Source organism: Malurus melanocephalus, unplaced genomic scaffold (assembly GCF_030028575.1).
Source record: "Malurus melanocephalus ecotype Western Australia unplaced genomic scaffold, MMel_1.1 scaffold_10, whole genome shotgun sequence".
Classification (NCBI taxonomy): Eukaryota; Metazoa; Chordata; class Aves; order Passeriformes; family Maluridae; genus Malurus; species Malurus melanocephalus.
Window position 1 is genome coordinate 4,245,068 of NW_026623242.1, and position 27,177 is coordinate 4,272,244.

General features: G+C 38.7%; 1 protein-coding gene across 1 annotated transcript in view; it reads left to right on the forward strand.

The window, feature by feature from the left end:
- TRHDE (thyrotropin releasing hormone degrading enzyme) overlaps positions 1 to 27,177 on the forward strand; it is a 196,463-nt gene that overhangs the window by 136,188 nt on the left and 33,098 nt on the right. The window contains exons 10-12 of the mRNA XM_057377926.1: positions 8,802 to 8,890; positions 17,743 to 17,876; positions 17,970 to 18,025. Coding sequence (XP_057233909.1) covers positions 8,802 to 8,890; positions 17,743 to 17,876; positions 17,970 to 18,025 — 279 coding nt within the window. The remainder of the gene's footprint in view (positions 1 to 8,801; positions 8,891 to 17,742; positions 17,877 to 17,969; positions 18,026 to 27,177) is intronic.

Below are 27,177 nucleotides of genomic sequence, written 5' to 3' on the forward strand. Positions count from 1 at the left end.
ATTGCAGTTACTTCAAATTTGTTTTCCTTTATCCATTTTTCATTTGTATTTGTCTTTGCTACAAAGTTAGTGAAATCTTCCTTTTCTGTCTGCCGTCTTCCATACTCACAGGGCACAAGGAATCCCTTGACTCCCAGTCTCAGTGTAGGAGGTGTAATAATTGTGAGAGAGGGAATAACATCTTCTGTTGTGTTACGCCTCTGGGCACAGCCTAGAATCACTTTACTGGCATGTATTAAATCTAATGAAATCTCTGTGTTCTTCAGTCTTGTGAGAATGATATTCACAACATGAATATATTGTCAGCTCCTTATCCATTAAACAAAACTAACACTCTTGTAGAATTGCACTTAATAAAAGTGTGTGATTTCCTGAGCTTCCCCWGGAACCTGAATTACTCCTTACTGAATGAGATACTATACTGTATTATAACCTGGGAAAATCTCTATGATGCTTTTAAATTATCTTTCCCAACACAATCTTTCTAGAAAGTGTAGCTTATAAAATTGTATCCTGCTGAGTTCTGGTTCTTATGAATCTTTTTCTGTAGTAAGGAGCTCTGAAGCTGTTCTTCTGTTCAACAGCTTTCATTCATTTTCCGCTGACCACCTTACATGTCCTCTCAGCCTAGGAATAAATGCTTCCAGGTATCACTGCAACAAGGCTTGTGGTTTTTATAGATTAATTGAATACACTTTCAGGTTTCTGTTAACAGTTTATCTTTGATTCTTCACTATCTTACCATTCACTGGAAATGAAGGCTTGCTTTTGGCTTGTGTTGTGGTTAAACCTCTRCCAGCATCTAAGCCCTACACAGCTGCTCACTCACTCCCCCCATTGGGATGGGGGATTGGAAGAGTAAAAGTGAGAAAACTCATTGCTTGGGATAAAGACAGCTTAATAGGGAAAGCAAAAGCTGTGTGCACAAGCAAAGCAAAACTAGTAATTTAGTCACCACTTTCCATGGTCAGGAAGGTGTTCRGCAATCCCCAGGAAAGCCAGGCTTCATCTTGCTTCACAGTCACTTGGTGAGACAAATGCCATGATGTYGCCTCTTCCTCCTTCTTCCTCCAGCTTTGTATGAGCATGAAGTCACATGGCATGGAACATTCCTTGGGTCACTTGGGATCCATTGTCCCATGTGTGCCTCTTCTCAACTCTTGTGCACTCTAAGGCTCCTTGCTGATAGGGTGGGGTGAGAGGCAGAAAAGGCCTTGGTGCTGTGTAAGCACTGCTCAGCAATAGCTGAAATATCCCTGTGTTATCAGAACTGTTTTCAGCAAAAGTAAAAAAATAGCTCCATATCAGACACTATGAAATAATAGCCCAAACCTTGCAAATCTCACTAACAGAAACTGTACTTGTCTTGGCAAGAACAAATCAGCAATCTCTACTGTCTGCCTTCTGTACTGATTTAATATCCAAACATCACACTATCCTTTACTTAGTTCATGTTATCAGCTTTCTACGCCCTTTAATTGATAATGAGCATTAAAATAATTAGCCAGAAACATCTGCAGCCTTACATCTGAATGCTTCTTTTACTTGCCATTATTTTCATATGTCATTGGAGGTCAGCCAGATATTCAACCAAAGTAAAAATACAAATCTTCAAGTGTTAGTTTTTGTTCTGTAAGATTTACTTGCTTTCAAAAGGTCACATTTTCTCATTACTTTGCTTTTGTGGTTTTCTTTTGTCTCTGAAATTCAAGCAATATGAGTTCTTGCAGATGACTCATAGAAGGATATTCCCACAGTAAGAAATGCGATGTCAGCATCCCAACCTGTTCAGGGAATCACCAGTGTTTGCAATGGCCACACTGGGAAAGTGTTCCCTTCTCTGACTCAGTGCTGCTCACCTGAACACATGTATCTATGTACATGAAATTGCAGCATTTCCATCTGGAGAGAGCAGAGAATGGGAAACAAATGCCAAAGAGTCCTTGCTCCCTGCTTCTCATCTTCAGCCTCTCTGGGTTTAACAGATTGTTACCTTTAACTAAAGAGACAGAGTTGGCATTTTTGATATTAAGTTCTGGTGGTTAAAATAAGGAGGTAGGTGTCTTAACCAATCAGTAATACTCTTGGATTTATTTTTTTAATGCTTTTTACTCTTAAACTATTTTTATGCCTCACTTTGTCTCTGTATTAAATAGTTTAATCATATCCTTCAATGATATGAGGTCTTGGACTGTTATATTCTCAGAATACTTCACAAAGATTAGTAAGTGCTACTGATGAATAAGAAATGGATTCCCATCCCACAGAAATTTTCGACATATCAAAACATTTCCCTGCACTGAATCAGGACAAAAATCAAAGCAAAAAATGGGGAAAAATTGGTTTAGAACATTCATTTCAATTCTGTAACTTAACTACCTTACATTTCAGTTTCAGTCATTTTAACGTCTCCCTGCAATTTTTTGAATCAGCAAACTAAAAGTTCTTATTTAAAACAGTACTTATAAAATGCTGCAGCAGTGCCTTTTTTAAATACTATGTTTGAAAATCTGTGCTGAAGCTTTCTTTTTCTAACAAGCAACTTTTGAAAATTTGCCTTTTTCACTTACAAATGAAAAAGTTTCATAGGGAAACTCATGTTTAATTATGGAAGGTCTCTTTGTGAACACTGAGTGGACGGAGAGGCCCATTTAGCTGTTCACAGATGTAACTGGTTCCATTCAAGGTGCCATCAGGTATCTTACTTTGCCTTGTGCTGCCGCTACACAAGTGAGAGCATCCTTAGGTGCTCTGCCATATCTTAGAGACCGTGGCAGATGTCTCAAATATCCTATGACAGCTTGTTCGCAATCACCTTGAACAACTGAATTTATCCCAGAGAAACTGAGTCACGGAAGAGTGATGGTTGTGCCAGCTGATGAGTACATGATTTCTCTTCTTCCAGCCTGAGATAACTCACAATTTCATTTCTCAGCCTACTGAGCTATTTGAAAGTGGGTAAGGCTTTTGGTGTTAAGCTTTCCTGAAAGTAATTCTGTGGAAGCTTTGCAATGGGAGAGATTAGGAAAAAGAAGCAGATGGCAAATCATTTGCCTCAATTGACTTGATTGATTTTGTGTGATGCCACTGAATATACAGCCTGTATATCCTCCTCTGATATCATGTTCTACCTACAGTAAAACCTGTTTTCCTGTTCTCTGATCCCATTTGAGCAGAAGGCTTTATCTCCAAAAGTCTTCCCACCTAAATCATTCTGTGATTCAAGTTTATGATTGCCACTACACTTTAAAATAATTATGCTTATTATATCCTGCTAAGAGGCAAATCACTTAATTTGCTTTTGTGCAAAGCATTTTAATTTTKTCCTCATTCTTCTGTTGTTAGATGTACTAAAAACCAGGGTTTTTTTTTCCTTAAAACTGTACATTGTTCTGTTCTGCTGCCTTGCCATTGTTCTCCTCCTTTGATTTCCTAGTTAAGTATATAATGGAAGACTGTTAATAGATGTATTCTATATCTAGATGTATGTAGCTTTTTGTCATTTAGTGGGTTTTTAATGGCTTTTGAGGTCCAGCTCCTCCTTAAAGATTCCTGAAGAAATTAATCTATACTGGGATAAGAGAGATCTGTTTAGAAGTATAAGCAAAAAAGTGAAAAATTGAATGGTAGAATTTCTCACTGGAGGGTAATAACCCATCAGATTCTTGAGAAACCTGTGCTTATTTTTTTTCTATTCAGCCATGTGATATAGGGTGTGGAAGACCAAGGTGTCAAGAGTTTTCTGGTAATTGGAGTTTTGTTARTGTAGTAAAAACAAGTTTTACTTGCCACAATGACAGAAGTGTTCTTTAGTGCTAGTTGACATGGCAGTAAAAAGACAGATGAAGCTTAATGTTGATAATGAGGTGATACACGTGGGGAAAGCAATTCTAACTCAGATACTTAGTGGTGGGTTCTGAAGAAACAATTTTCTCTCAGGAAAGAGGTCCTGGACCTGTGATAAGTCATGTTCTCTAAGCGCATTGTCCAGACATGGTCAAGCAAGTAAACAGAACAGTAGGGATTAGTAGAAAATGRCCATTAAAAAAAGTATAAAGCGTGTAGAAGAGAAAAGAATTACGCTGCTTTTAATCCATGGTAGACATGCCTTCAAAGCACTGAAGCCAGGCTTGGTTTTCTAACCTTAAATAGTAGGTTAAAAAAATAAAGAGGTGGACAGTAGGAAGGATTAAGTATATTTTCTGTGTAAAGAACAGCAGGATAGGTTAGAAGTCTTTAACCCAGAGGCCTGTAAAAGCAGAAGGATAAAAGAGCAAGCGTTCACTTCCTCTGCCATTCAAAATGTAGGTAAGCTGAATTCTACAGTGGAACTTTAGTTACAGATGTTCTGTCACTTTATGTGAAACAATCACATGACTTGTGTACTCCTTATAATGCAGGATAATAAGCCTCAAATATTGAGGAGATACCTTCCTTGTTCTGTGAGTAATGACCAGGAATAGCTCAACTTCTTTGTTTAGTTTTGAATCCAGGGGAGAAGAGAGAAATGTCACTGGAAGAAAGTGGTGTTCACTGCCAGGAGTGTGTAGAAGCTTGGTGTGTTATGGTTCCTGGAAAGATGAATCTTGAAAATGTATGGATTTACATCTCAGCAAAAGCATTCATTAATGTGAAAAAGCAGTTGAAGAGGTGTTCGAAATCTGAAACACCAGGAACCTTACCTTTTCCTTTTTAATGACTGAGATCTTTATTTTGTAAGCAGAGGAATAAACTACTGCCCTTTCTCTGGCTTTGCATAGCTCTTTGCAGAGAAGCCAACTAATCGTTCCACTGAAAACTCAATGTTACTGCAATATTACAATTCATCAGAGGCAAAAGCATGAGGCATCATATTTGTTTAATATTTCACGRTCTCAGGATTTGCCCACAAAGGGATCTCAGTTCTTATTTGTTGAAAATCAAGTCGTAACCAAGTAATCATCATAAATACAATAATTTTCCAAGTGAGATAAAGTACACTAATGCTGCCTATCTAGTCATTATGTAATGGCCAGGACAAAAAAAATCTATACAATCCACACAGAGCATAAATAGCTTGCTTCTAGTGTTTCATTAGCTAGCTTCTAGTATTGCACATACCTTGGCTGATGCAAGATTCTGACACTTTATGAAAAAAGTCTTACTGATTATTCTTTAAGCTGAATGAACACACTTCAGGATTATGCACTGATAGGTCGCTACAGAGAACCCCACCAATGCAATCCCTTTAATTGTGCGTTATCCTGTCAACCTAAGTAAAGCTATTTAACGTGAGCCGTTTCTCACTGTAAATCAGCAATAAAAGGTTTATTTATACTGCCTTTCAACAAGATTCCCCTTTCCCTACATCTCTTGAAGATTGAACAACGTTATGTTCAGCACAGTTCATGGTGACATGTCTATTCTAGTTTTAGGTGTCTCTCCTCCTCAGTTTCAGAGATTTTTTTTTTTTTAGTTCCTGGAATAGCTGCTCGTTTTTCCACAATAAGGGGTTTATCTTTACTTTGCTGTCCAAGTGATCAGGTTTGATTCTGGAGGGACATTATGTGGGAACCCTCTGAAGCTGAGCAGCATCTCAGGCAGACTGAACACACAGTTCATTAGCACCATTTAACCCAGGTGTGCTATCTGCACAGGCATCTGAGTCCTGCAGACATTAYCTTGATGGTAAGAGGACTAAATGGCTTGCTTCAGGTCTTGCTGCACTGGTCAGTGGGCCCTCAAGGCTGGATTCTTATTGTCACTGGAGCTGGTTTGTCACAGCAGGCAGCAGATGGCCAGGTGGAATGAGGTGCTTTTTTCCTCAGTCACTGAGAGCATGCTGGTGCTGCTCTCAATATATAAAAAATAAATAAAAGGTCTGCACTACTCTCAGACAAAGCATGAGGAAAGCAGGTAAGAGGGGGCCCCCTTTTTTGTCTTTGCTCTATAAAGTAGAAGACTCCTGATRGAAAAGTGCATGAAAAGTTTGCTTCTTTCCAGTCACACCTAGAGAACACAATCCATACAGATCACTCAGAGACAACAAATGCAAGATGCCTTCTTAGAAGGTAAACCAGATGTGTCTCTCTCACATACACAGAAGTTAGCTACAGCTTCTTCTGCAACAGCAGCASCAGTTTCTCTGTAAATGAAGAGGAATGGAAGGAGAAAACAGATAAACAGAGAGAACAGCAGCAGAAAAATAGGAAAAATGTATTTTTTCTAGATGTTTATTAAAAGGACATCTGTAGTTCATCAGGGAAACCACTAAACAAGAGAGTGAGGTTTGGAGGTTCTAAAGCTCCAAGGATGTCAGGTGGTCTCTTAGACTGGGCAGATAAAAGTTAAATTTGGCAATACTRATATTCCCAACTAAGTCCCATGTTTCCGGGTGGGTAGCTTTTGTGACACTTTTTCTACAGCTAGATCACCTTTCAGAGAAGGATCTGTCTTACTTCAATAGGATTTACCTTTATTGGAGACAACATAAAACAGTATAATACAAAACTCATCTCTSTGTAGATATTACAATGTACAGAATACTTTTCTGTGAAGTTACTTCTCAAAATAACCGATGTCCATGTATATGTTCATACATGAATATTTGTGGATGTGTGTATATATGCWTAAATCAGCTACATAAGCAGCTCCCAGTATCTTTTATTTTGCAGTTTAGCTTTTTCAGTAGGAGTTGAAGGGTCATAAAAATACCATGCAAATGCAGTTTTATTTTTTTTTTCACATTACTGGTGTTCCTGTTCATTCAAATTATATAGAAAGCTCGATGCTAAATTTTGCCTCATTTTTCTCAACTGCAGTTTTCCAGTATCTTTTTCATTCTGGGAAACCTAGTATTTAGAACTGGGTATGTTTTTAAAGGTGATGTATTTCCTAGGAGGTTTTCTGAACATTCTCTAAAACCCTGCTGGATGCCTGGTAAGGTATAAGGTATTTAGGAGAGCGGTGAATATAATTTGGTGCATTGCCTCCCAGCATTTCTGACTGCCCTCACCTGTTGAATCCAGGAGTCACTGCTGAGGTAGCAGAAGCAGCAGGACACAATGCACACTTTCATCTCATTGCTACAGTCTGCAGTCCAGAATATTAGTTAAGCCAAAAATGAAGGTAACCTTGTGTGAAGACCCCAGATTGGGAGCTGGAGAATTGAATGCACCAGATGACATCTCCTTCTGCTGGCTGTGCTATGGGGTGTSATAATGTCCAGCACAACAAGTGGGCAGTCTGATGAAGCCAGTAGCATCTTCAAATGGCACAGCTTTAATTATCCAAAAAGTGTCTGCCAAAGCATGTACTTATGTGAAGCTCAACTTCAGTGCAGGACTAGAGCTCATTATTTTCCCAGTGTGTCATGGTACCAACATTGAGAGAACCTAAAATCATATGGAACCTTTTTTCTTCTCTCCTATTGCTATAAATGCCATGTTTCCTTTCTAGTGTCACTCTAGTTCTTTCAGCTGTATGGTTGTCCAAGTATATCCCCATCTTTGCTGAATCACTGCTGTACTGACAAGCACACGATTCTTCTGTAAGCAGTACATGTTCCTGTGTGTGCTGAGCACTCTTTGTGAATGGCTGGGGAGTTGTGAGCCAAGTGTGGTGGCAGGACAGGGGTCTGTCCCTCCCCCAGCCTCCCAGTCAGGCCAGCAAGGCAGCCCTTGGAAGCCAGCCCATGCTGACTGGGGCTGTGTTACTTTTGGGTGATGTTTGTAATCAGCGAAGTGGGCTTCTGGGTAAGCGGAAAGGAGCAAACCTAATTTTTTCTTTAGTACCATAGGCTAGTTTTGCAATGCTGTGTACTAGCAGGAGAGAACTGGCCTGCACTCATCTTTGCACCATTTTAATGCAGTCTAAAATGATATTCTTACTTGGTATCAAACTGGGAGTATACAGTGGTGTCTGAGTCTGAGTCTCTTGCCGTGCTGCACACATACTCCCATGGGCCACCTGCCTAAGGACCAGCAAAGGTACCACCTGTACCATCACTGACATGGCAGACCTGGGAGGGAAATGTCTGCTCTTTCACTGACTAGTGAAATGGTACTTTGGAGAGTTCAGGAATAGAGGTGATGATGAAGCATGAACAAAATCATTCTTTCTGTCTGTCCCTAAAAAATGGGCCACTTCATACAGTCAGTTTCTGTTTATTGAGATAACRATGTTATTTATAACATTTACTCCAATGAGAAACAATTCGTAATACCCTCTAGGGAAGTTGGGGTCTGATTATACCAGTGTATCACCAAAATCCCATGTAGCATGTTTTTTCCAGTTTGCACATGCATAGGTGGTAATAAATGGTGCAAAGAAGAGATCTGTTCATCCTGTTTTTATAAGCCAACAGCCATGAATGTCCATTGTAGCTTTTTAAGAAGTTGCTAGAAGAGTGTGGTATTTTTAAATTTTGAAGTCCCTACAAATCAAAGTATGTTTTATTGTGGAGTTTTTTTTCTAAGTAAATGTAAAAAAGTGTTCTTCTTTATATGAGAAATCGTTATTTCCTCTTCTGTGACGCATTTTCTTAAACTAGGAAAAACATTGTAAAAACCTCCTCATATGATGATAGTGTGTGAAAAAATGTAAAATATAATTTAGGTTGAGGGGTTTTTAAATAGATTACTTTTTAATTGTTTTATTGCTAATAGCAAATGCATTTCAAAATCAAAGTAACTTGTTAGAATCCATGGATCTTTACACTGCTGCTAGATTGTGTTTTGATTTCTTTGACATGATCCCTAATTGCTGTAAGAAGAATCAGTTCAGTATTTTTGTTCTTAGATTCCCCCTCCTTTGTCTTGCAGCTACTTGTGGCAGATTCCATTAACAATTGCAGTAGGAAATACGAGCCACATCTCATCAGAGGCAATTATATGGGTGTCTAACAAATCAGGTAAAAATAAACTTTCCTCCCAGTGGAATCTCATAAAGCATACTTGTGTTTTCCTCAACTGTATCTTTGGAATTGATCCTAGATAATTGTTTAGTTGCTCTGCACCCAGTTTTAACTGCTTAAAATGAATTGCAAAAAAAAGGAGAGCTGGGAAGGGAGGGAGGAGGAATGAAGGATGAGCAATAATCTAGATTTAAAATTATTGCAGAATTTAAACAGTATAATGTAAAGCTTTTACATAGAAATATGTATGTAAGTGCTAAGTAGTTTATATTTGGCAACACACATCAAATCATTGATGAATGCAATTCACTATTGATTGGTGAAAGTTAATTGTAATATTGTATTATGAAGCAGATATGATGAGTATGATTTAGTACATTTAGAATTCTAGCATTTTTAACTCAATCCATAGTCTGAATCGGGGCTAAGAAATGATTGCAGTCATTAAAATTTTCCTTATTGATCTATCAAAAGTATTTGTTCTCTCTATTAGATAACCATGTGCTGGACCTAAAAAGTGCATTATTCTGCTTGCTACTTATTTTTTTCCTCCTCAGCTCCTGCGTGATCATAACTGCAATAGTTACTGTCCAGAGGACAGTGAGTGCTAGATACCAGTGTTTTTTTATCACCTACAAAAGGAATCMCACCATAGAAGTTTCATGAAATATTTATCTACTTCCTTATCCTCTACTTCCTGCTACATTGTCTGACAGTTTTGGACTGGAAGAGAGTGAGGGAGGACATATGGGAACTTGAATAGAATGATTATGTGGAAGGGAAAAGAAGGATACATGCATGTCCTTGACATGAGGGCTGTGGAGACAGAACTGACCCCTTCTTGTAAAATTAGGTATAGGGATTTCCCTCTAACAGAAAATTAGTGGGAGAGAGGAAAGATCTCTGTGTGAGACCTTTTTCTCTCTTTTGTAAGTTTCTAAAATATTATTAGTCACGTGGAGCTTAGCAGCCAGCAGGACTGGAAATGAATGATGTATGGTCAGCAGAAATCTGAGTCCCCCAGCTTTCTAGTGGTACAAGGTGTGTTTCTTTACCCTGATCCTTTGCAGCCTATGCATGCCTTAACATGCTTTACACTACTCCCATGATTGAATGGTTAGAAATGTGCCGGTGACCAGAGCACTTTTCATACCTGGGAAACATATTCTCATCAAAGCATACAGATTCTGCCTCACTTTTCAGAAACTTACTGCGTAGGCCATACATTTTAATATTAACGCTTCCACAATACTTCAAGACCTGTTTGCATTTTCACAGCCTGCCTTAATGATGAGCTCTGCTTTTGTCCTTTAGGGCTTGATTGAACTCATTGAAGTTATTAGAGAGGTTCCCAGTGACTTCAGAGCGAGTTGATCATCCCATCTCATTAGGTTGCACATGCATGCCTCCTTCCCTTCACTCCCACATTCAAAGTTCAGTATATTATTATTATCTACATAGATGCTTCCTCATTGCCTTTTACTTGCAGAGTGTTGTGGAGGAGCAAGTCTATAAACCTGTTACCTACTCTTTTAAGATCTACTGCTTCTATTGGAATGCGTTCAAGAAATCAGCAAATTAATGATGGCCAATGTGAGCAATTATTTTGGGTTGGCTACTATAGAAATTAAAGAGGAACCTTTCTGAGTCATCAGTCTCCTGTGTAGCAAATCAATGACACTGTGATCTGTTGTCATTATCCTTGTTCTTCCTCATTACTTTCACTCACTCATTCAATTGCTGTGCCTCATTGAAAATGAGACTGTAAACTCATGATTAGAGCAAGAATGTCCTCTTGCTTCTACTTACTGTGGTCTAGCTGAGCTGAAGAATTCCTCAACATAAAAACGTCAGCAAGAACATGCCTGATTGTGTACTCAGTGTATGATAGTACATGCTGTTATGTATTGAGGCTGGTACACATGATTTTGTGATACTCCTGGGAATTTTTATGCAGCTGGTATCTTTCATGGGGATGAGAGAGAAATTTTGAGACTCCAAAGGACAGTTTCCAGGTTTGATTCTTGTGGACTGGAAGAATCTTGAAGATTTTCTGTTGTACAGAGGACACAGTTTCAGTATTGTCCCAGTGAGTAGTCTGGGAAAAACTGCAAGCTGGAAGCGAAATAAACTGCTCCAGAGAATTTTTGGAAGACTGGAAGTGGTCATTGTTCTTCAAGYGAGTGTAATTAAATGCAGATGCTCAAATCAACTTTGGAGTAAATGCTATTCATGAAGATGGTTGCTGTGCCCTTTGTAGGAAAGAGTAGGCAATTTTTTCTTGTTGACTAAACTGTTGTGCTGGAGAAGCTTCCAGTGTTAGCAGAAGAGTTGATAGGAACTAATGAACAGCTCTCTGTTGTGACTGTGGTGTTTGACCCTGGCTGGACTCCAGACACCCACCAAAGTCACTTTACCACTCCCCTCTGAAACTGGATAGGGGAGAGGCATGGGTCTTGTGTCTTGGGTGAGATCTCTCTCTGAGAGAGAGATCACTCACTAAAGACTTTCTTGGYGCAACAGACTTAAAGTGGGGATATTATTTGGATTTGTTACTAACAAAATCAGAGCAGGATAATGAGAATCAAAAGCAGACCTTAAAACACTTTCSCCACCCCTCCTTCTTTCCCAGCTCTGACTTCTCCCCCCCAGCAGTGCAGGGAGGAGGGAATGGGGGTTACAGTCAATTCATCACACCTTGTTTCTCCCACTGCTCAGGGAGAGAAGTCTTTCCCCAGCTCCAGCGTCTTTCCCTCAAGGTCACAGCCTCCTCTCAGGCATCCACCTGCTCCTATGTGGGTCTCATCCAGGGGCTGCAGGTGGATCTGTGCATCCCTGTGGACCTCTGTGGGCTTCCAGGGCACAGCTGCTTCACCACAGGCTGCACCATGGGCTGCAGGGGACTCTCTGGTGCCTGGAGCACCTCCTGCCCCTCCTTCTCCACTGATCTTGGTGTCTGYAATTGTTCCTCTCACATGTTCTCACCCGCCACTTCTCTGGCCACATTTACATCTGTGCAATAACTTTTTTTCCTTCTTAAATTTGTTACCACAGAGGTGTTACTACCAGTTCTAGTTGGCCCAGATTTGGCCAGGGTCATGTGCACCTTGGACCAGCTGGCATTGGCTCTGCTGGACGTKGGAAAGCTTCTGGCAGCCTCTCAGAGAARCCGCTCCTGTAGCCTCCCCTCCACTACCAAACCTGGCCATGCAAACCCAGCATAGTCATGTATTACTGGTCATATGCCTCATTTCAGCTGCCAATAGGGAAGATGGTTCTACGTGATGACTTCCATTGTGATATCTTGTCATATCATTTAAATATTTCAATAAAATTAACCCTTTCTGTGGATTATCTGAGAGAAATGAAACCACGGTGGTTTTGAAATAGCTACGTATAGAAATACATTAAAAAATACTCATTTTTTGGGGTGGTATTTCAGATAAAAATATCCATTGGGATAAACCCCATGCCTTGCCCTAGCTCACCAAGAATGGTTATTTGCTGATGTTAGAGCCTTTTCTTTTGTGTACATTCAGAAAGACAAAAGAGAGAATTGTTGATTTTTGCATCCTCTTTGCTACCATGTCTGTGACCTCATTGAGGTGTTGTAGGATACCAGTTTATTTTCATGAACAAGGGATATGAGGCTGCACTCCAGCTTTGTGAGAACCACATGAATGATTGAGTTGCTGCTCTTTCCTCCTCCTATCGGTCTCTGGCTCCATACCAGAGATAGTGAGCATGCAAATCACTGATTGTTCAATATGCTGAGTGGGAGCAGTTCAGATAGCTGCATGTCACTACAATTACTGGCAACAGAGCTAGATCTGTCCATTCTTCACAGCACCAAAGTGAAGGAACACACTGGAAATTACAGGTATGCAGTGTCTTTTTGAGTTGTAATTCACTGTCCTTTGCAACAAATCTTGTAGGGAGGACAGTGGCAACTTGTTTGACAAAGTGCATAATCTCCAAGATGTTTCATATTTAATATAGCTCTTTCCACCTGCTTGTGGAAGGTATGTAGTCATAGTTTTGAAAGCTTTTCATTTTGCAAGTGCTTCTGCCAGTCTCTCCTCTCCTTACCCAGTGAACCGTAGCATTTATGTAACCATATTTCTACTCATCAGTTTGTACACTAGCCATCAGCTGATGGCCCTTTCACTTGGTTCAGTTTGTCTGGTGTGAAATGAAGCCGTCTCATTTGCTCTCAGAGTGCTGCACAAATAGGTCACCGCTGCCCTTTTTGCTGTTCACTCCCCATGTTCACTCACCAGTCACAAAGGAAACATCTCATGCTGAACCTTCCTATCCTTGCTGAGGTCAGACACTTCACACTAAGGTGGCTGCAGTGCTCTTTGTGCCTCAGTCTTGCACGTCTGCTGAATGATAAATTTTGCTGGCCCTGTGGAAATCACTGGTGTTACAAACTTCTGCTCTGTCATAGTTCCAGGGCTTGTTTCTGTTTCTCCTAGATAAAGTGCCTCTTTTGTGGTTGCTGTAATGATCTATGAGCAGGTGCCTGCAGCGTTTTGGGATCAGCCCAAAATCAGTATGGGGCAAAAAGTCAAGGAAAAGCTTGGAACCCATTCCATCCCCATAAGATGATGGCTTAGCAGGGCTTKTGGGAAGGTGTTGGCAATTGCTGGTGAAGGTGTACCAGGTGTGGAGGCACAGRCTCACTTGTGCATGTTTCTGCAAATCCAGAACTGACCTTAACCTCAAGTGAGGAGGTTTAGCTAGCATCCATTTATAACAGGTGAGGAGGGCTTTGAACAAAGCCATATTTGCTGTTTCTTGGCAATCACTGTTCTGGTGCTCAGTCTCCAAGTAGGAAACTTCTCCATGGAACTCAGCAAGTGACACAGCTTTCACCTGCCTCCCTACCCTTTCCATTCCCACCTCCTGCCCATTAACTGATTTGTTATGTTTAAGGGAAGTATTCCTTTGATGGACCTCCCTGACTCACTTAAAGTGACTCATATTCAGATTGCTCCAAATATCTCCTCACGATTGCCATGAGATGGGGAAAGAAAGTTCAGCAGGGCAATTGCCTTCCAACAGCAAGTCCCAATTTGCTTTGCCACCTCCTACTAGATAATCTCTACTTTAAGGCACTCGACAGTCAGATTCTCCTCCATGAAGTGTTTTGTCGAAGACAGATGCTTCTGAGCTGGGGTTTGCCGCCCTCCCACTGGGGAGCAGAGCGTTAGTTGCAGCTTTAGAAAAATACCCTTTCTTTTCTTTTCTGAGACTCATTTGCTGAGCTTTACCTGTGTTGCTTCCAGACTGCACTCTTTTATCTTTCCAAAGCAGCAAGAAGGGAAGCAGTGTGGATCCCTATACCAAAATACTTTCTTTCAGCCTGCAGCTACGGCAAGGTGGCAAGTGAGATAGAACTTTTTCTTCTGGTTTGCCTTCTTCCTCTGTGAAAAGTTCTTGCAAGAAGATTCGCAGAATTTAGTTAAAGCTGGTGCAAACTGCTGTGAAATTCCTCATGGAACACTTTTGGTCAGAAAAGTGTCACTTGTTCTTGTTTGTCAAGAAAATGTGCTACACTTGCACAGTTACTTTTGCTGCAAAAATGGAGTAAATTCCCCCCGTAGGGATTCTACCAGCTTAAACCAATTTCTTAGTGAGCTAGGGGCTGTGTAAAGTGAAGAGTTAAAATTACAGCTGTGAGTCTGAACACTCGGAATGGTACTGAACTCTGTTTGGCCCATGCTTTTGGCAGTAGTCTTGCAGAAAGGTGCCCTTCTCCCAGACCTGCCTCACACACTGGTTTTGATGGAATTGAAGTTGCTCAAGAGCTGGGAGAGCTCAGAACTTCAAACCACATGCACCAGCTGGAGGAGATCTTATGTCTATCTCAGGCTTTAAGAGCAGACAAACTGGGAATGAGACCCTAACTGATTTTTTACATCAAAAGTCATAAATTTAACCATTTCCTCTGAAATTGTTTCTATTATGTGGCAAAACTGAAAGTTGTAGAGCAGCTTATTTTGTGACAAAACATGGCTATGGAAAAACACTTCCTGATGGAAGAAGATTTTAAAAAAAATCCCTTTAATCTTAAATACAATGGAATATAAATTTTATACTGAATTTTAAGAGGTGAACTAAAACCTTCAAAGATTTATTTCATCCTAAATGAAATCTTTGTTGTTGTTTAGAAAGTCGTGWATGGTTTAATCTAGGGTTTAACATTCAGCTACTATAATACTTTTAATAGGAAGCTAATAAATGTGTTTGTGGTAAGTGGAAACATTACCCAGGTGTATAGAAATTTTTAGTGCCTGTAATCACCAAAAGAAAGAATTTCTTTTATAGGAAAGTATGAGAACTGACAGACACAAATACCAAATTGTACTAAATTATATAGAACTATATGAAGCACATGTATCAGACAGTCCCTTAAAATAGCCACCTCTTTATATGAGTATAGAAGGTGTGAAAGATTGGTGTYCTGTATTTCAGGAGAAGGTCAATACATGAGTGGTCTTACGGAAAAAAATAATAGCAAGGGGTTATGGTTGTATTTAAASTGAGCCAAACAGCAATAATGCCATTGTGCTTTGAAAAGACACTCTCCTTTACAGAGGTATGTGCTGAGGGTGGTGCACAGCTGTTATTTGTGAAATAGCTTATTCTGAACTTGTCATATTTGACTGGCAAGTGTCATTCAATAGTCTATTAGTGCATAAGTAATTTCGTCCCTTCGGAGGTGAAAATTTAATACAAATGCTCAAAGAAGAAAAGATGTATTTTTCCCTTACATCTGATTTTGAAAATTTCCATTTAATGCATTTATTTACCCAAATATTACCTAATGTGTGCTCACAGTCTGTTCGGTATGCTTTTAGGTCGTTTTGTAGTGGTGCAAGGATTAACCAGTTACAAGTGGCTGCTTTCAGGGTTGGTGGCATTTAAGGGTTAYATGGAACCAAGGAGCATGGGCAGAAAGCTGTGCTGCATTATGGTGATATAAGGTTACATAGGAACAGGGTTGAAATCTTCTCTAAGTAGGATGGAGCAGTGGGCTGGTTTCTGACTTTGACCTGACTTTTGATGAAAAAAGTATTTAAATGGAAGAGCAAGTCTGAGAGAGTTTGCTTAGGAGTGATCTGTACAGCCCTTTGTGGAAGAAAGGACACACAAGTATTACAGCCTTGCTCAAATCAGAGTGGGAGGCAAAAGCACCTGCAGTGCTTTGACAGTGTGAGCACCTGGGAAGCCCACAGCGTTTTAGTTAATTCAGATTTTCTCAGTCCTATTTCTGCAGGATATATTGGATCCTCAAGAACCTTCTRTTTGGTGCTTTACCACAGATAACTAAAAGAGCATTAACAATTGAATTGAATTGAATTGAATAAGCAACAACTGAGTTATTCTGGGCATAATTTTTCTAATAAGTGTATTTTTAGTGGTTTCAGAACTACCTAGAAGAAAAGAAGAATTTCTTTTTTAATCCTGCAGTTTTTTAATCTAAATTCATGTGCATAATGCAGCTTCATGAACTTAAATATTTAATTATGTGTTTTTAAGGTTGAGGTTTTGCTGATCTTTGCATTTATTGCACCTTAAAATAGTAATTATTTGAGGATTTGCTATTAGTCAAGGGGGAAGCACAACTTTTCTAGTTAACTATTATTTTCTCAGAAATTACTTTTTTCTTTAAAAAAAAAAAGTTAGTTCACCTTTTATTTTATTTTATTTTATTTTAAAGAAAGACTGAAATAAATCAATTTCTTGTAAGCCTACGTACTAGATAATATGTGTGAATTGTAAAGACCATATTGCTGACTTTTTTCCCATTTGGTACTTCCAGGGATTCAAGCACACCAAACAATTCCCTGATGGAATTACATTTATAACATATTGCTAGCTTTTTTCCCACTTGCTGATTCTGGGGAATTCAAGCACACCAAACAATTCCCTGATGGAATTAGATTTATAACACATTTTATATATTTGTTTTTTATTTTTAAAAATGCATGAGAAGACTGTTCCTTCTACAGTGCATAAACTAATTTGATTAGTTGATAAAAAAGTTTCTGAATTTTTGGTGAGTTATTGTTCATGGTTAGTTTTGTCAAAATAATTTGCTAGATTGAAGGCTTCTTCCACAAACATGGAAGCCTAAGGCTTCCATGATAAAAAAGTAGTGCATATTGCGAGTTCAGGGCATTTTTGTTGAAATTTTGAAATCCCTGTCCCTGTAAATAGTTTTGGAGTGTCTGACTGTACAAATACTGTGATAAATTTAGACTTTCAGCCCTAAAGTGATTACTTAAAACGAGGAGAAAGATGAAGAACCTGGTTAGGTGATATAAGGTTAATTGGTCTAGCTGTAAAGAGAAAGCTCTCAGTGGTTAGTAGCTAGAAGCTGTACAACTGGAAGTACTTTAATTTAAAATCTAGTGTAATAGCTTAATCAAATACATGCAGAAACACTGAAGAATTTATTTTTTAATCACAAGTTTTACTCCTCTCTATAACACATTTATTGAATTATTTGAGTTAGAGTTGTAGAAAGCTATTTTAGCATGGCCAGAATCAGGTTATCAGACTTAAAATAGGTACCTCTCATAAAAATAATATTTACCAGAAGAAAAAAAAAGCACCCTGGAAGTTCTATGTGGGTAAAAGGTGCCCATGTCAGCTGGCATCTCTCTACATCAGAACAGATAAAGGAGATTATTAATCAAACCCGCTGTTTTTGTTAGTCTTTAAATTAATTTTACTGCTTCCATGGGTATTTAAAGAAGGAGAAAATTTAACAGGTATATCTTTGGAATGTTGAAGTTTAAACTAAGACTCCTTCCCTTCTCGTCCTTTGTTTCCAGAACACCACAGAATTCCTGCTTTGGAAGAGACAAGTTGGTTGCTGGGGAACATCAACCAGACTGGCTACTTCCGAGTTAATTATGATATTAGGAATTGGAGGCTGATAATTAATCAGCTAACAAGGAACCATGAGGTAAGCTCCTCATCCCTAAAATCTGCTTTCACAGATGAACCTTCACTGTTTCATCACCCTAAATGGTTCAATTTTTGTGCTTGCCCCTCACAGGTTATCTCTGTCAGTAATCGGGCAGGCTTGATTGATGATGCTTTCAATCTAGCCAGGTATGTTTTCCTGCAGATCATCTATCCTCATACACATTGCTGCAATAACTCATACAGCCATTAGCTCAGCAGTTGAGTGTGTTTCAAAGTTAAATATGTTTTAAACACACTTTAGTTCCCCTCCTCTGCTTTTTTTCTTTTCATATAGCACATAAACATGGTCTGTAGCACATTCACTACTCTTGATCAATAATTGCTGTAGGGTATTTCCGAGTCTGAAGAGATCTGATCAATTTTGCAGCAAGTTCAATTTAACACTTTGCAGATAAATAATCTTTTTCCTCTTTCTCTAATCAATGAAGGTTTTTTCCTTCTGTTTTTCCCAATTGCCCCACCTCTCCTTTTTTTTTACAACTGAACCTTGTGCTGTATTTAATTTGAGATGGAAGGCACCTTCAAGCTTCAGTAATTTTTTTTTGCCCTGACTTGTACTGTTACATCATTTTTCCAATATCTTTCTTTTCTTGTAATCTGCTAGACCAGACTCTTTTTTTTTTTCTCTGTGGTGCTTTTCAAACAGAATGGAAAAGAAGTTCCATTGAGCATTTCTGGAATTTATGCGATATTTTGTGTTTTATTATGGTGAGAGTTAATAAGTAACATATACAGTGCTGATTAGGTGATGCCTTATGTACAAATTGAGGCAATGGAATTGTCCCTGTTTTGRAACCCAGTGTGTTGGTAGTGGAAGTGTAAAATGAGAGGAAAATAGCAGAATATTTGTAAATTTTCAGTTCTTGAGGTACCTGGGAACATTGCATTAGTAATGGGTTTTAATTGTATAATTTACAAATTTAATTGCAAAGTTGCAAAAATATGGATTTACTTACACTGTGATGTCAAAGGTGGCATGAAAAGATTTCCTGATACTACTGTCTTTCTGCTGCTTGCAAGGCTTGGTAGTACTGAAGTGCATTTAACTGCAGTCACCGGAGGTGTTTGGGATTCAGGCACGGCGTCACAGCTCAGTGATGCTCCAGCATCACTGCAGTAAAACACAGTTGTGTGCCCTACCACTGTTCCTGCTGCTGACATAAAGCAGTGATTAGCCCTKAACAGTCCAGAGATGTAGTAGGGAAGGAGATATCATGGGGAGAAGAGTATCCATTTGCTTTTGGCACTGCCCTTCATTCTTGCTTTGTGACATCTTCCCATTGGCAACAGTAAAGAACTAGAAATAGGTCATTACATCAGACTTCAGAAAGCCATGGTTTTTCTGCTCTCTTACCAGTGGAATATTGCAGATCATTCTGAAATATCTAGACTATAAGAAGAACTACCAGATGTTGAGGAATGTCGTAATCTGTTCTAATTTTATTTGGTTTTRACACCTCAGAGTAGTGTGCAATTACACAGGGTCAGCATGGTACCTTCTTTTTCAATGCACTTAATGCAGTGAGATGTGGCTATTCTTCCCTGAAAGTGTAGATCCTGAAAAAAAGTTTCTTAAGCTACTTGTTGTAGGTGAGGGGTTTTTTTTTTTCTCTCAGTCAGTGTTGAGCCAATCCTCTAGGATGTTTTGCTTATGGAGCGTTAAGGTAAGGTCTTCATTAAAGATCCAATCTGCATTGTCTGGCCAAGTTTGATGTACCTAAAAACCGCTCAAAAGATTAGATGGAAGATTCCCCTCTAATTGTCCAGGGTACTTTCATGGTGATACTGAGTCCTGCACCTTTTTCAGAGGTGATTACGCTAGAGCACTGGGAAGTCTTTCTAAGGATGTCACATTATAAAAACTTGACTTTCTTTTATTGATGGGAATTGAACCCTGATGCTGCAGTTTGGTGCAGCTTCTTCTGCAGTGTCTGGTGCTTCGATGTGACACAGCAGTGTTTCTAACACAAGCCCTGAGGGCTATCAGAATCACACAGGCTCTTTCAATTTCCTGAAAAAATCACTGTTGAGAAGGCCACCATCAGCCTAAAAGCAGCTTAGCTTTCCCTGCCTTGGCTGCAAGGCACAGTGCAGAAAGTTGCTCGCTTTCTTTTGGAGTAGTAGCACAGCTGGGATGTTCTCTGCCTTGTGGGTGCTGTGCTGGTTCAGTCTTGTCTCTGCTGCACAGCATTTCTCCCTGCCCATATGCCATTATATGATGGGGAGATGAAACATATCTTTGACTGGGACGTGAGAGAAGGTCAGTAACCCTACTGAGTGGACACAGAGATACTAACTGGTGGTTTACATCTGCCTTCTGAGAAGACTGGCCGTTTTTAACAGTAATTCAGTTCTCAGTTTTGGTTCCTAGTTGCAAATAGTTCCTATGATGTCTTATCTTCTTGTCTTCAATTATAAACATGCATGTTTTGGGAGAGAGAWAAGAACTGTGGAATGCCTACTTGAATTCTAATCCCTAGTTCTGTTTTCCACGATAAAATAATACAAAAATTAAACATAATTTCTTAAATTCATGCTGCTCCTTTCAGATATTATTTCTAATATAAAGTTGTTCATTACTGCACCAAAGAGACTGTATTTCTTCAAAATACYCTGTCCTTCTTAGAAACTCTGAAGTACTTCCTAGTATGCTTTTGAGCTTGATATAGCTAATACCAAAAGGATTTGACTCAATTTTTCCACTATTACAATATTGTATGTCCTAATATGATTATTTCTATGTTGTTGTACTGCTAATTGATTTTGTTTGTGGAATGGCTGCAGCTCATCTCTTTAGTAAAATTTGATAATATTTAGATCTGGAGAAAAATGAAACAAAGGGCTCATAGAAATTATTTTGGAACACCACATTTTATTTTTTAAAGGTGTTTGATTTTATTCCTCTAATATGACTCTTATCCTTTTACTGTCTAGCATAGTGGTTTCTTGAAAATAAACAAAATAAATGAATTGATACTATCAAGGCAATATTTTAATTCCTATAGCTTTAATTTCATAATTTTTGTCCATTTTATATAGAAATGCATTCCTTCATCTTACTTCTTGCTGTATTTTGGTTTATATAACATTCATCAAGGACAGTTGAGTGGAATAATAACAACAGAAGAAAACAGCTTGTTTGGTTTTCAGATCTTTAAGTGTAATTCTCTTCTTGGCTGTAGTGCATGCACATACACTTTAATATCTGGAAAGCTGGCAGTAGCCTTGGGAGTAACATAGCATATGGAAATTCATGTCCCGCATTCCTGATCAAGAATAGCACCTTGACATTCTCTCTTCCCTGCTTTTTGAAGGTTCTTTTTCTTTTGGTTTATATGAAGTTTCTGTAGAATTTAAAAATATGTTGATTCTAGTAAATGGTGCTAGAGAAAGCCAGCAGCCAGGAGAAGACAAATAGCACTGTGGTTCTCTTCTAAGCTCAAACAAAGCAGAGGTCAGTGCAGGTGGCTGCAATAAGCAGTGCCACAATGAATAACAAGGTTTGCACTGTTTCATGAGAGTGTGAGTAACATTGTCAACTTCTTTGTCTTTCTCTTTCCTTAATTGCAAATAGTATAGTATAGTATAAGGGGTCAGTTAGTGAGTATGTGAGGTGGGATGCCTCCCAATTTACTTGAGGCATCCCAAAGGTAGATCTATAAATCTGACATTCTCACCCTGTAGTGCACTGACAGTTAATGGAGGGAAACATGCACCTGACCTCTCCAAACCACTTAACCGCATAGGGTAAGATAAATTACTCACTTAATGTTAGGAGTGTTGTGTCACCCCTGGTTCTTCTTTGATGGGCTCTAAATCTCCATAAAAGATTTCCCTCATTAAACTGGTTGACTTAATCTAGCATTATGTGAAAGAAATAGGTCTGGTTTATATTTAATGTTAATCAGTGTTGGATCAGATATGACTGTGAATATCTCTTTTAGTGTCATCTAAAATAGCTATTGTTGTTTCCAGTTCTGTAAGCACTGAATGAGAAAACATGAGGTGGTGTTGCTGAATAATTATTCTTACGCTCCAAGGATGGACGACTGTGTTGGAGTGCTGTCCTTTTCCTTACACAGATTCAGGGGAGACTGAGCTGTAGTCTCTTCAGAGGAAGCTTGCCCCCTCTCTTCACAAGAGAGCTGTATCAGAAATGAGCAACAAGAAAAAAATGTACCTTCTAAATWTTCTGTGACCTAAGTGACTTCCATATTGTAGAGGGCCTTCATAAGAGTTCCTCTTCATCAGAATTTCATACACCAGACCAAAACCATGATCCTGGTGCAAATAGACACATGACAAGTTATGGTGATTGTTTTCCTGCTGTTAAACAATCCTTTGGGGTTTTTTTCTTTCCAAGCTGTGAGTTCTGCTGACTCTAATAAACAAAAATCTAAGGCCAGGGAAAAGGCACTACCARCCTGCTTTTCATTATATAAATCCAAATTGTGTGTCCCTTGACAAAGATCTTTAACAGCTGGTGCATTTGATTCCAAGGTTGATTCCAGAAGTAAAATACTGAAGTAAGCTAATGCTGACTCCAGACCACTTTCTCACCAGCTTGTAGAGAGAAATTAATTAAAAACTAAGTCTTACTTAATCAAGTGTAGCCTTTTGGATCTGGAAAATCATGTCTTTAGGACCCCCTCTTTTATTGTTTCTTATTGATTAAAAAAAAAAAATAAATTAATTCCTGGCTGTGGAGTCTTAACACTGAGGCAAAAACATGTTATCCATTCAGCTACCTGAGGCAGCACCACCCCACATATTTATGGAGACTGAGAGTTATCTCTTAACTAAGCCTGTAGTTCATACAGTTCCATACAAAATTCAAAATTATTGCTGCAAAATTGGAAAAAAGTTTTACTGAAATTTCTGGTGGAAATATGTGCATAACAAAACTAAATTATGGGACTGAAGTGATCTTCATTGCTGTTTTCCAGAGATACAGATTTCGTTTCTTGTAGTATTTGAAGTCTTCCAGCATGTGTGGGCTGATTGATGCTACACTTGCTTGTGTTACTTCAAGTCCTGTTCAGTGTAATCCAAGGAGAAGTCAAGGCATTTGAAATGCTGGGTCTGGGTAATAAGTGGGTGACAAAGATAGAAATTCTCAGCTAAATTAATGTACTTCCAAATGTTTCAAAATTTCAACAGCCACATTCAGGGTTGTTGACCTTGTTTTGTTGGGATATTCAGGAACACTCATGTAGGATCCATTTAAATTAATAAACTGCAGTTTTACTCTAGCCTTCATCTTTAATTTTCTAATAGTTCAACACAGAGGCAAACGAGATATGTTATGCAGCTCCCTTAATTAGTGCCTCTGAGTACCAGCTAAGGGAGCGAGTATTAGATCAATAGTTTGTATCACGCTTGATTAATAGTTGTATAGATTTACTGTTTTAATAAATGAGGCCTCATCTGAATTATTTCAGCAGACGCCATAGTAACTTCCATTCACTGTCAGGCAAATTTTGGTGATGGTTCACTAGTGATTGATTTTGATGCGGTTTCCTGCAGAAGTTTTTGGGTTTCTTTTGACATAAATACTCCCTCGGTGGGCCAAAGTAGCTGTGCCCTTTTTAGAGAAAATAGAAAGGTACAATTATTTTAAGGTAGCCATCACTCATTCCATATGCTGCACGTCAGTCCATATGTTCTGTGACATATCACAGCCTTGATATCTGCTTTATGTGGAGATACATATTTCAGCTAACATTTGCATGTGTTCATAACAAGAAAAATCAAAGCAATTCCTGTAAGTAAGCACACTAAAAGTCAATTCTGCTTTTGTGGTATGTGTCATTTGTGCATCTAATCCTATTACAAAGCTAAAGGCAATAAAGCAAATTGTACAGCACATTCCAGGGAAGAGTTGGTGCTGCAAGAGCATTCTGAAAAATAGAAATACCTGCTGAGAGCCAGGGAAGAAGTTTAAGACTCTTCAGCATGTTAGAAAAACCAACATGTAGATCTGATTGCAGAGTGTTTAGTGCAGAGGGAAGGTCTTGGTCTAGTCAAATCCCAGCAATATTGGCCTAAATTATTTCTGGTACTTCTGTGCAATTACAGCAGTAATCATTTTATCCTGTAAACTACATTAACTCTGTTCTTAGCCAAACACAGAAAAAACTGTCTTGAAGACTTGACTCTGGCTTCAGGGTAGTGACAGAGTTATTTTTAGCTAATGGCTRTTAACTCATTGCCTTTTTACTACACAGTCTTAGTCTCTTAGAGTTCAAGCTTGTCTCAGAAGTCGTGAATGTTTCTTTGTTGCAGTGCAGATGCCAGGGATTGCTCTGTAATGACAGRGGAAGGGAATAGTCTGTGAAATTTGTTTTGGGAACATTAATTGAACGAGGTCTGAATTACRCTTCAAGAAAATACTTGGGTTTGAGGTTAAGCAAGAAGAGGACTGTCATGAGGGAAGCTTGCTRAAGGCTTCTTAGTGACTTTAGGTACTGGAAACAGGGCTAAGAGTTGCAAATTTGGCTTCAGGAATCTGTGATGGTGGGGSAGGGGGAGGTCTTTGTAGAGCCATGAAACCTGTGGCATCCTGTTGAGGCCCTATCCTCTCATATCTAACACACACTTTCCCTGTGACTTTGTCCCATCTACAAGSTTTTTCTTCCCCACAGCTGCCTGTCAGTCCTTCTCTCTATGTCCTCTCAGAATAATCAGCTTTTTTGAGTCCTTACCCTTACCTGAGAACCCTATTACTTTCCTTCCTGTGGGTCTGACAGGACTAATATGGAGAACCAAAGATCCTTTTGCTACATTGGTCAAGGTAGCAAAACCAAGCCACTCTGTGAAGCTGAAGGTGCTGCTCTAAACACCTTCACTTTCCCAGCATTAACAAAGGAAATATGAATGAAGGCATAAACCAACTTTCCTAGTTATAAAAGCCAATACCAATGCTTCACTAGGATAAAGAAAGAAGTCTGCTATCATAGGCTACTCACTGCTATGCCTGCTGTATTGACCTGACTGCACCATTGCTTCTSAGAAATGACCCTTCTTTTTGAGCTTATCCAATTGCTGCTGACCAGGATTGTCATCTAGAGGAGGTCTGGTCTTCATCCCTTCATCCTCTGTCTGCTTGAATGTTGTAATAGATTATCTCCTTCCTATCTGGCTAGAAGTGTGTTTTCCTCTGCCCAGAAACCAAGCAATAAATGACAGGAAGGAGTCTGTTACAACTAAGGCACTGTACTGGGACTGAAGGAACCGGGATGCTGTTTCTGCTGTAGCCTTCCCAGGTGATCTTGGTAAAATCACTTAAATTGTTTGTGTCTGCTATCTCTCTGCAAAATGCAGATAAGAGAATAAATGAGGGTTTAAGAGATTTTCAAAGAATATTTTTATTAAAAAATATTTTTTGTTGGGAATGTGTTTAGAAAATTAATATCCAATTCTGTAGATAATCTGGCAAACAAAATTTGGATTGTATGTATATTCTTAAGATGAGGCTTCTSTGGTTTCCATATGAAGTTTCTAGATTTTAAACACATATTTCACTTGCCTGACTGATATGCAAATTATAAACATTAGACCAGGAAAAAAGAGAGTGATGAAAAAGTATTGTGCATTAAAATAAACTAACTCAATTTTGATTTTGCTCAAACGTGCTCTCATAGATACCATCACCCGTTGACAACCTAATGAGTASAAGAGCTGTTTCATTCTACCCTTCCCAACAAAAATCACTGAGAAAGAAAATAAATAACATTTACAATAATTGAGTCATCTGAAATTGATGTCTGTTAGCCCCTGAAATACATTCAAATTTCTTTACTTAACTCTGTGAATTACATACTTCTCAAAAATTGTGGTTTCATGATGATGAGAAACATGACATACCTTACTATATAGCCTTAATTTTTAGCAGTGAGATTGTTTCTTTTCATCTTGCACTACTCMTTTTTAATTCATTTTCTTTAATAAGGGGAAGAAGAGGAAAGGAGAGATTGTGAACTACAGGTTCAAGGAGTTTTTCGTAGCATTTTTACAAACAGAGGGATTCAGATTTGGGKTTTTTTTTTCTGTTTTTAACAGAGGTAATTCAAATTAATATTAGTTTTTGTTTATGTGGCAACTCTAAAACTGTGCAAGATAATTTAAGTCACATAATACTCCGATAATTGCATTGAATTTGAACTATTCTTTGTAGGATGCTTCAAATGCTCTTGTGTGGAGTTGAATGTCACTTGAAGAGCCCTTATATTTTGCATATAAGAAAACATAATAAGAAGCAGGCTTTGCTTAAAACTGTCTTACTTTCTTCATCCTTTAATGTTGGAGGGATTGAGTGCTAATTAAATTTAGTTCTTAAGATAAGCTTGTAAGCCAAATGTTGCTCTTGTTGCTTATCAAGAGCTGGTCCTGTTTACGTGGAAGTCCATAGCTGGTACAGATCATAATACCTCCATCAAATCACTTAATGGTCTTAGAAAAGCAGTCCTTGCATGGTCCTTGTATAAAGTCAGCCCAACCCTGGGAGGGAATGATGAGGCAGATTTTGATATTGGAGATCTTTTACAGAAGATYAGAATCTCTTTTACAGAATCATTTTCCATGAGAAAACATTCTTTCTCCAGCTTCTGTGGTTGAACATGGATGCCAGTCATTGTAAGTTTTTAACCTTTGACTTCCTAGCTTTGTAGGAGTTGAAGGTGAAATCTGTGATTACAAGAATTAATTTCCATGTTGTATGGGTCACCTTGCCCAAACCCTGTTTGGCATATCAGGGTTCAACATCTATGTTTTTACTCAGCTATCAAGGAACTGCTGTTAAAGCACTGTGGGTAAAAATATCGTGAATACAATTGTAGACACACCAGTCCTTTGTATGTCCCAAAAAAATGAAAAGGGCAGATACAGTCAAATGCAGTTCATTGGCATTTGCAGTTCATTGGCACCAGGTTTCTCTGTGAGATATTCTGATCCACACAGTTTACGGTTAMGGTAAAAGAATGAATCAATTAATAAGAATCCTAACTTACTTTAAACTGTCACTTTTAGATTTAATGAGTGTAGTCTAATTATTCATATATTGCACATGCACAGAAACAGAACTGATGTTAATCTGAGTTGCACATCTGCATTCTGAAAAGCTGCATTTTACCCCTTCAAAATTACCCAGACAAAAAGCTAGTCATGTTTTACACATGCCTAAGAAACAGACGAGGCAGGGTGAATTTTAAACCAGCAGAAAGTAAATCGCCTCATTTCCATTGTCTCAGCAATGCAGACCAGTTTGCTGCCAGCTTGAA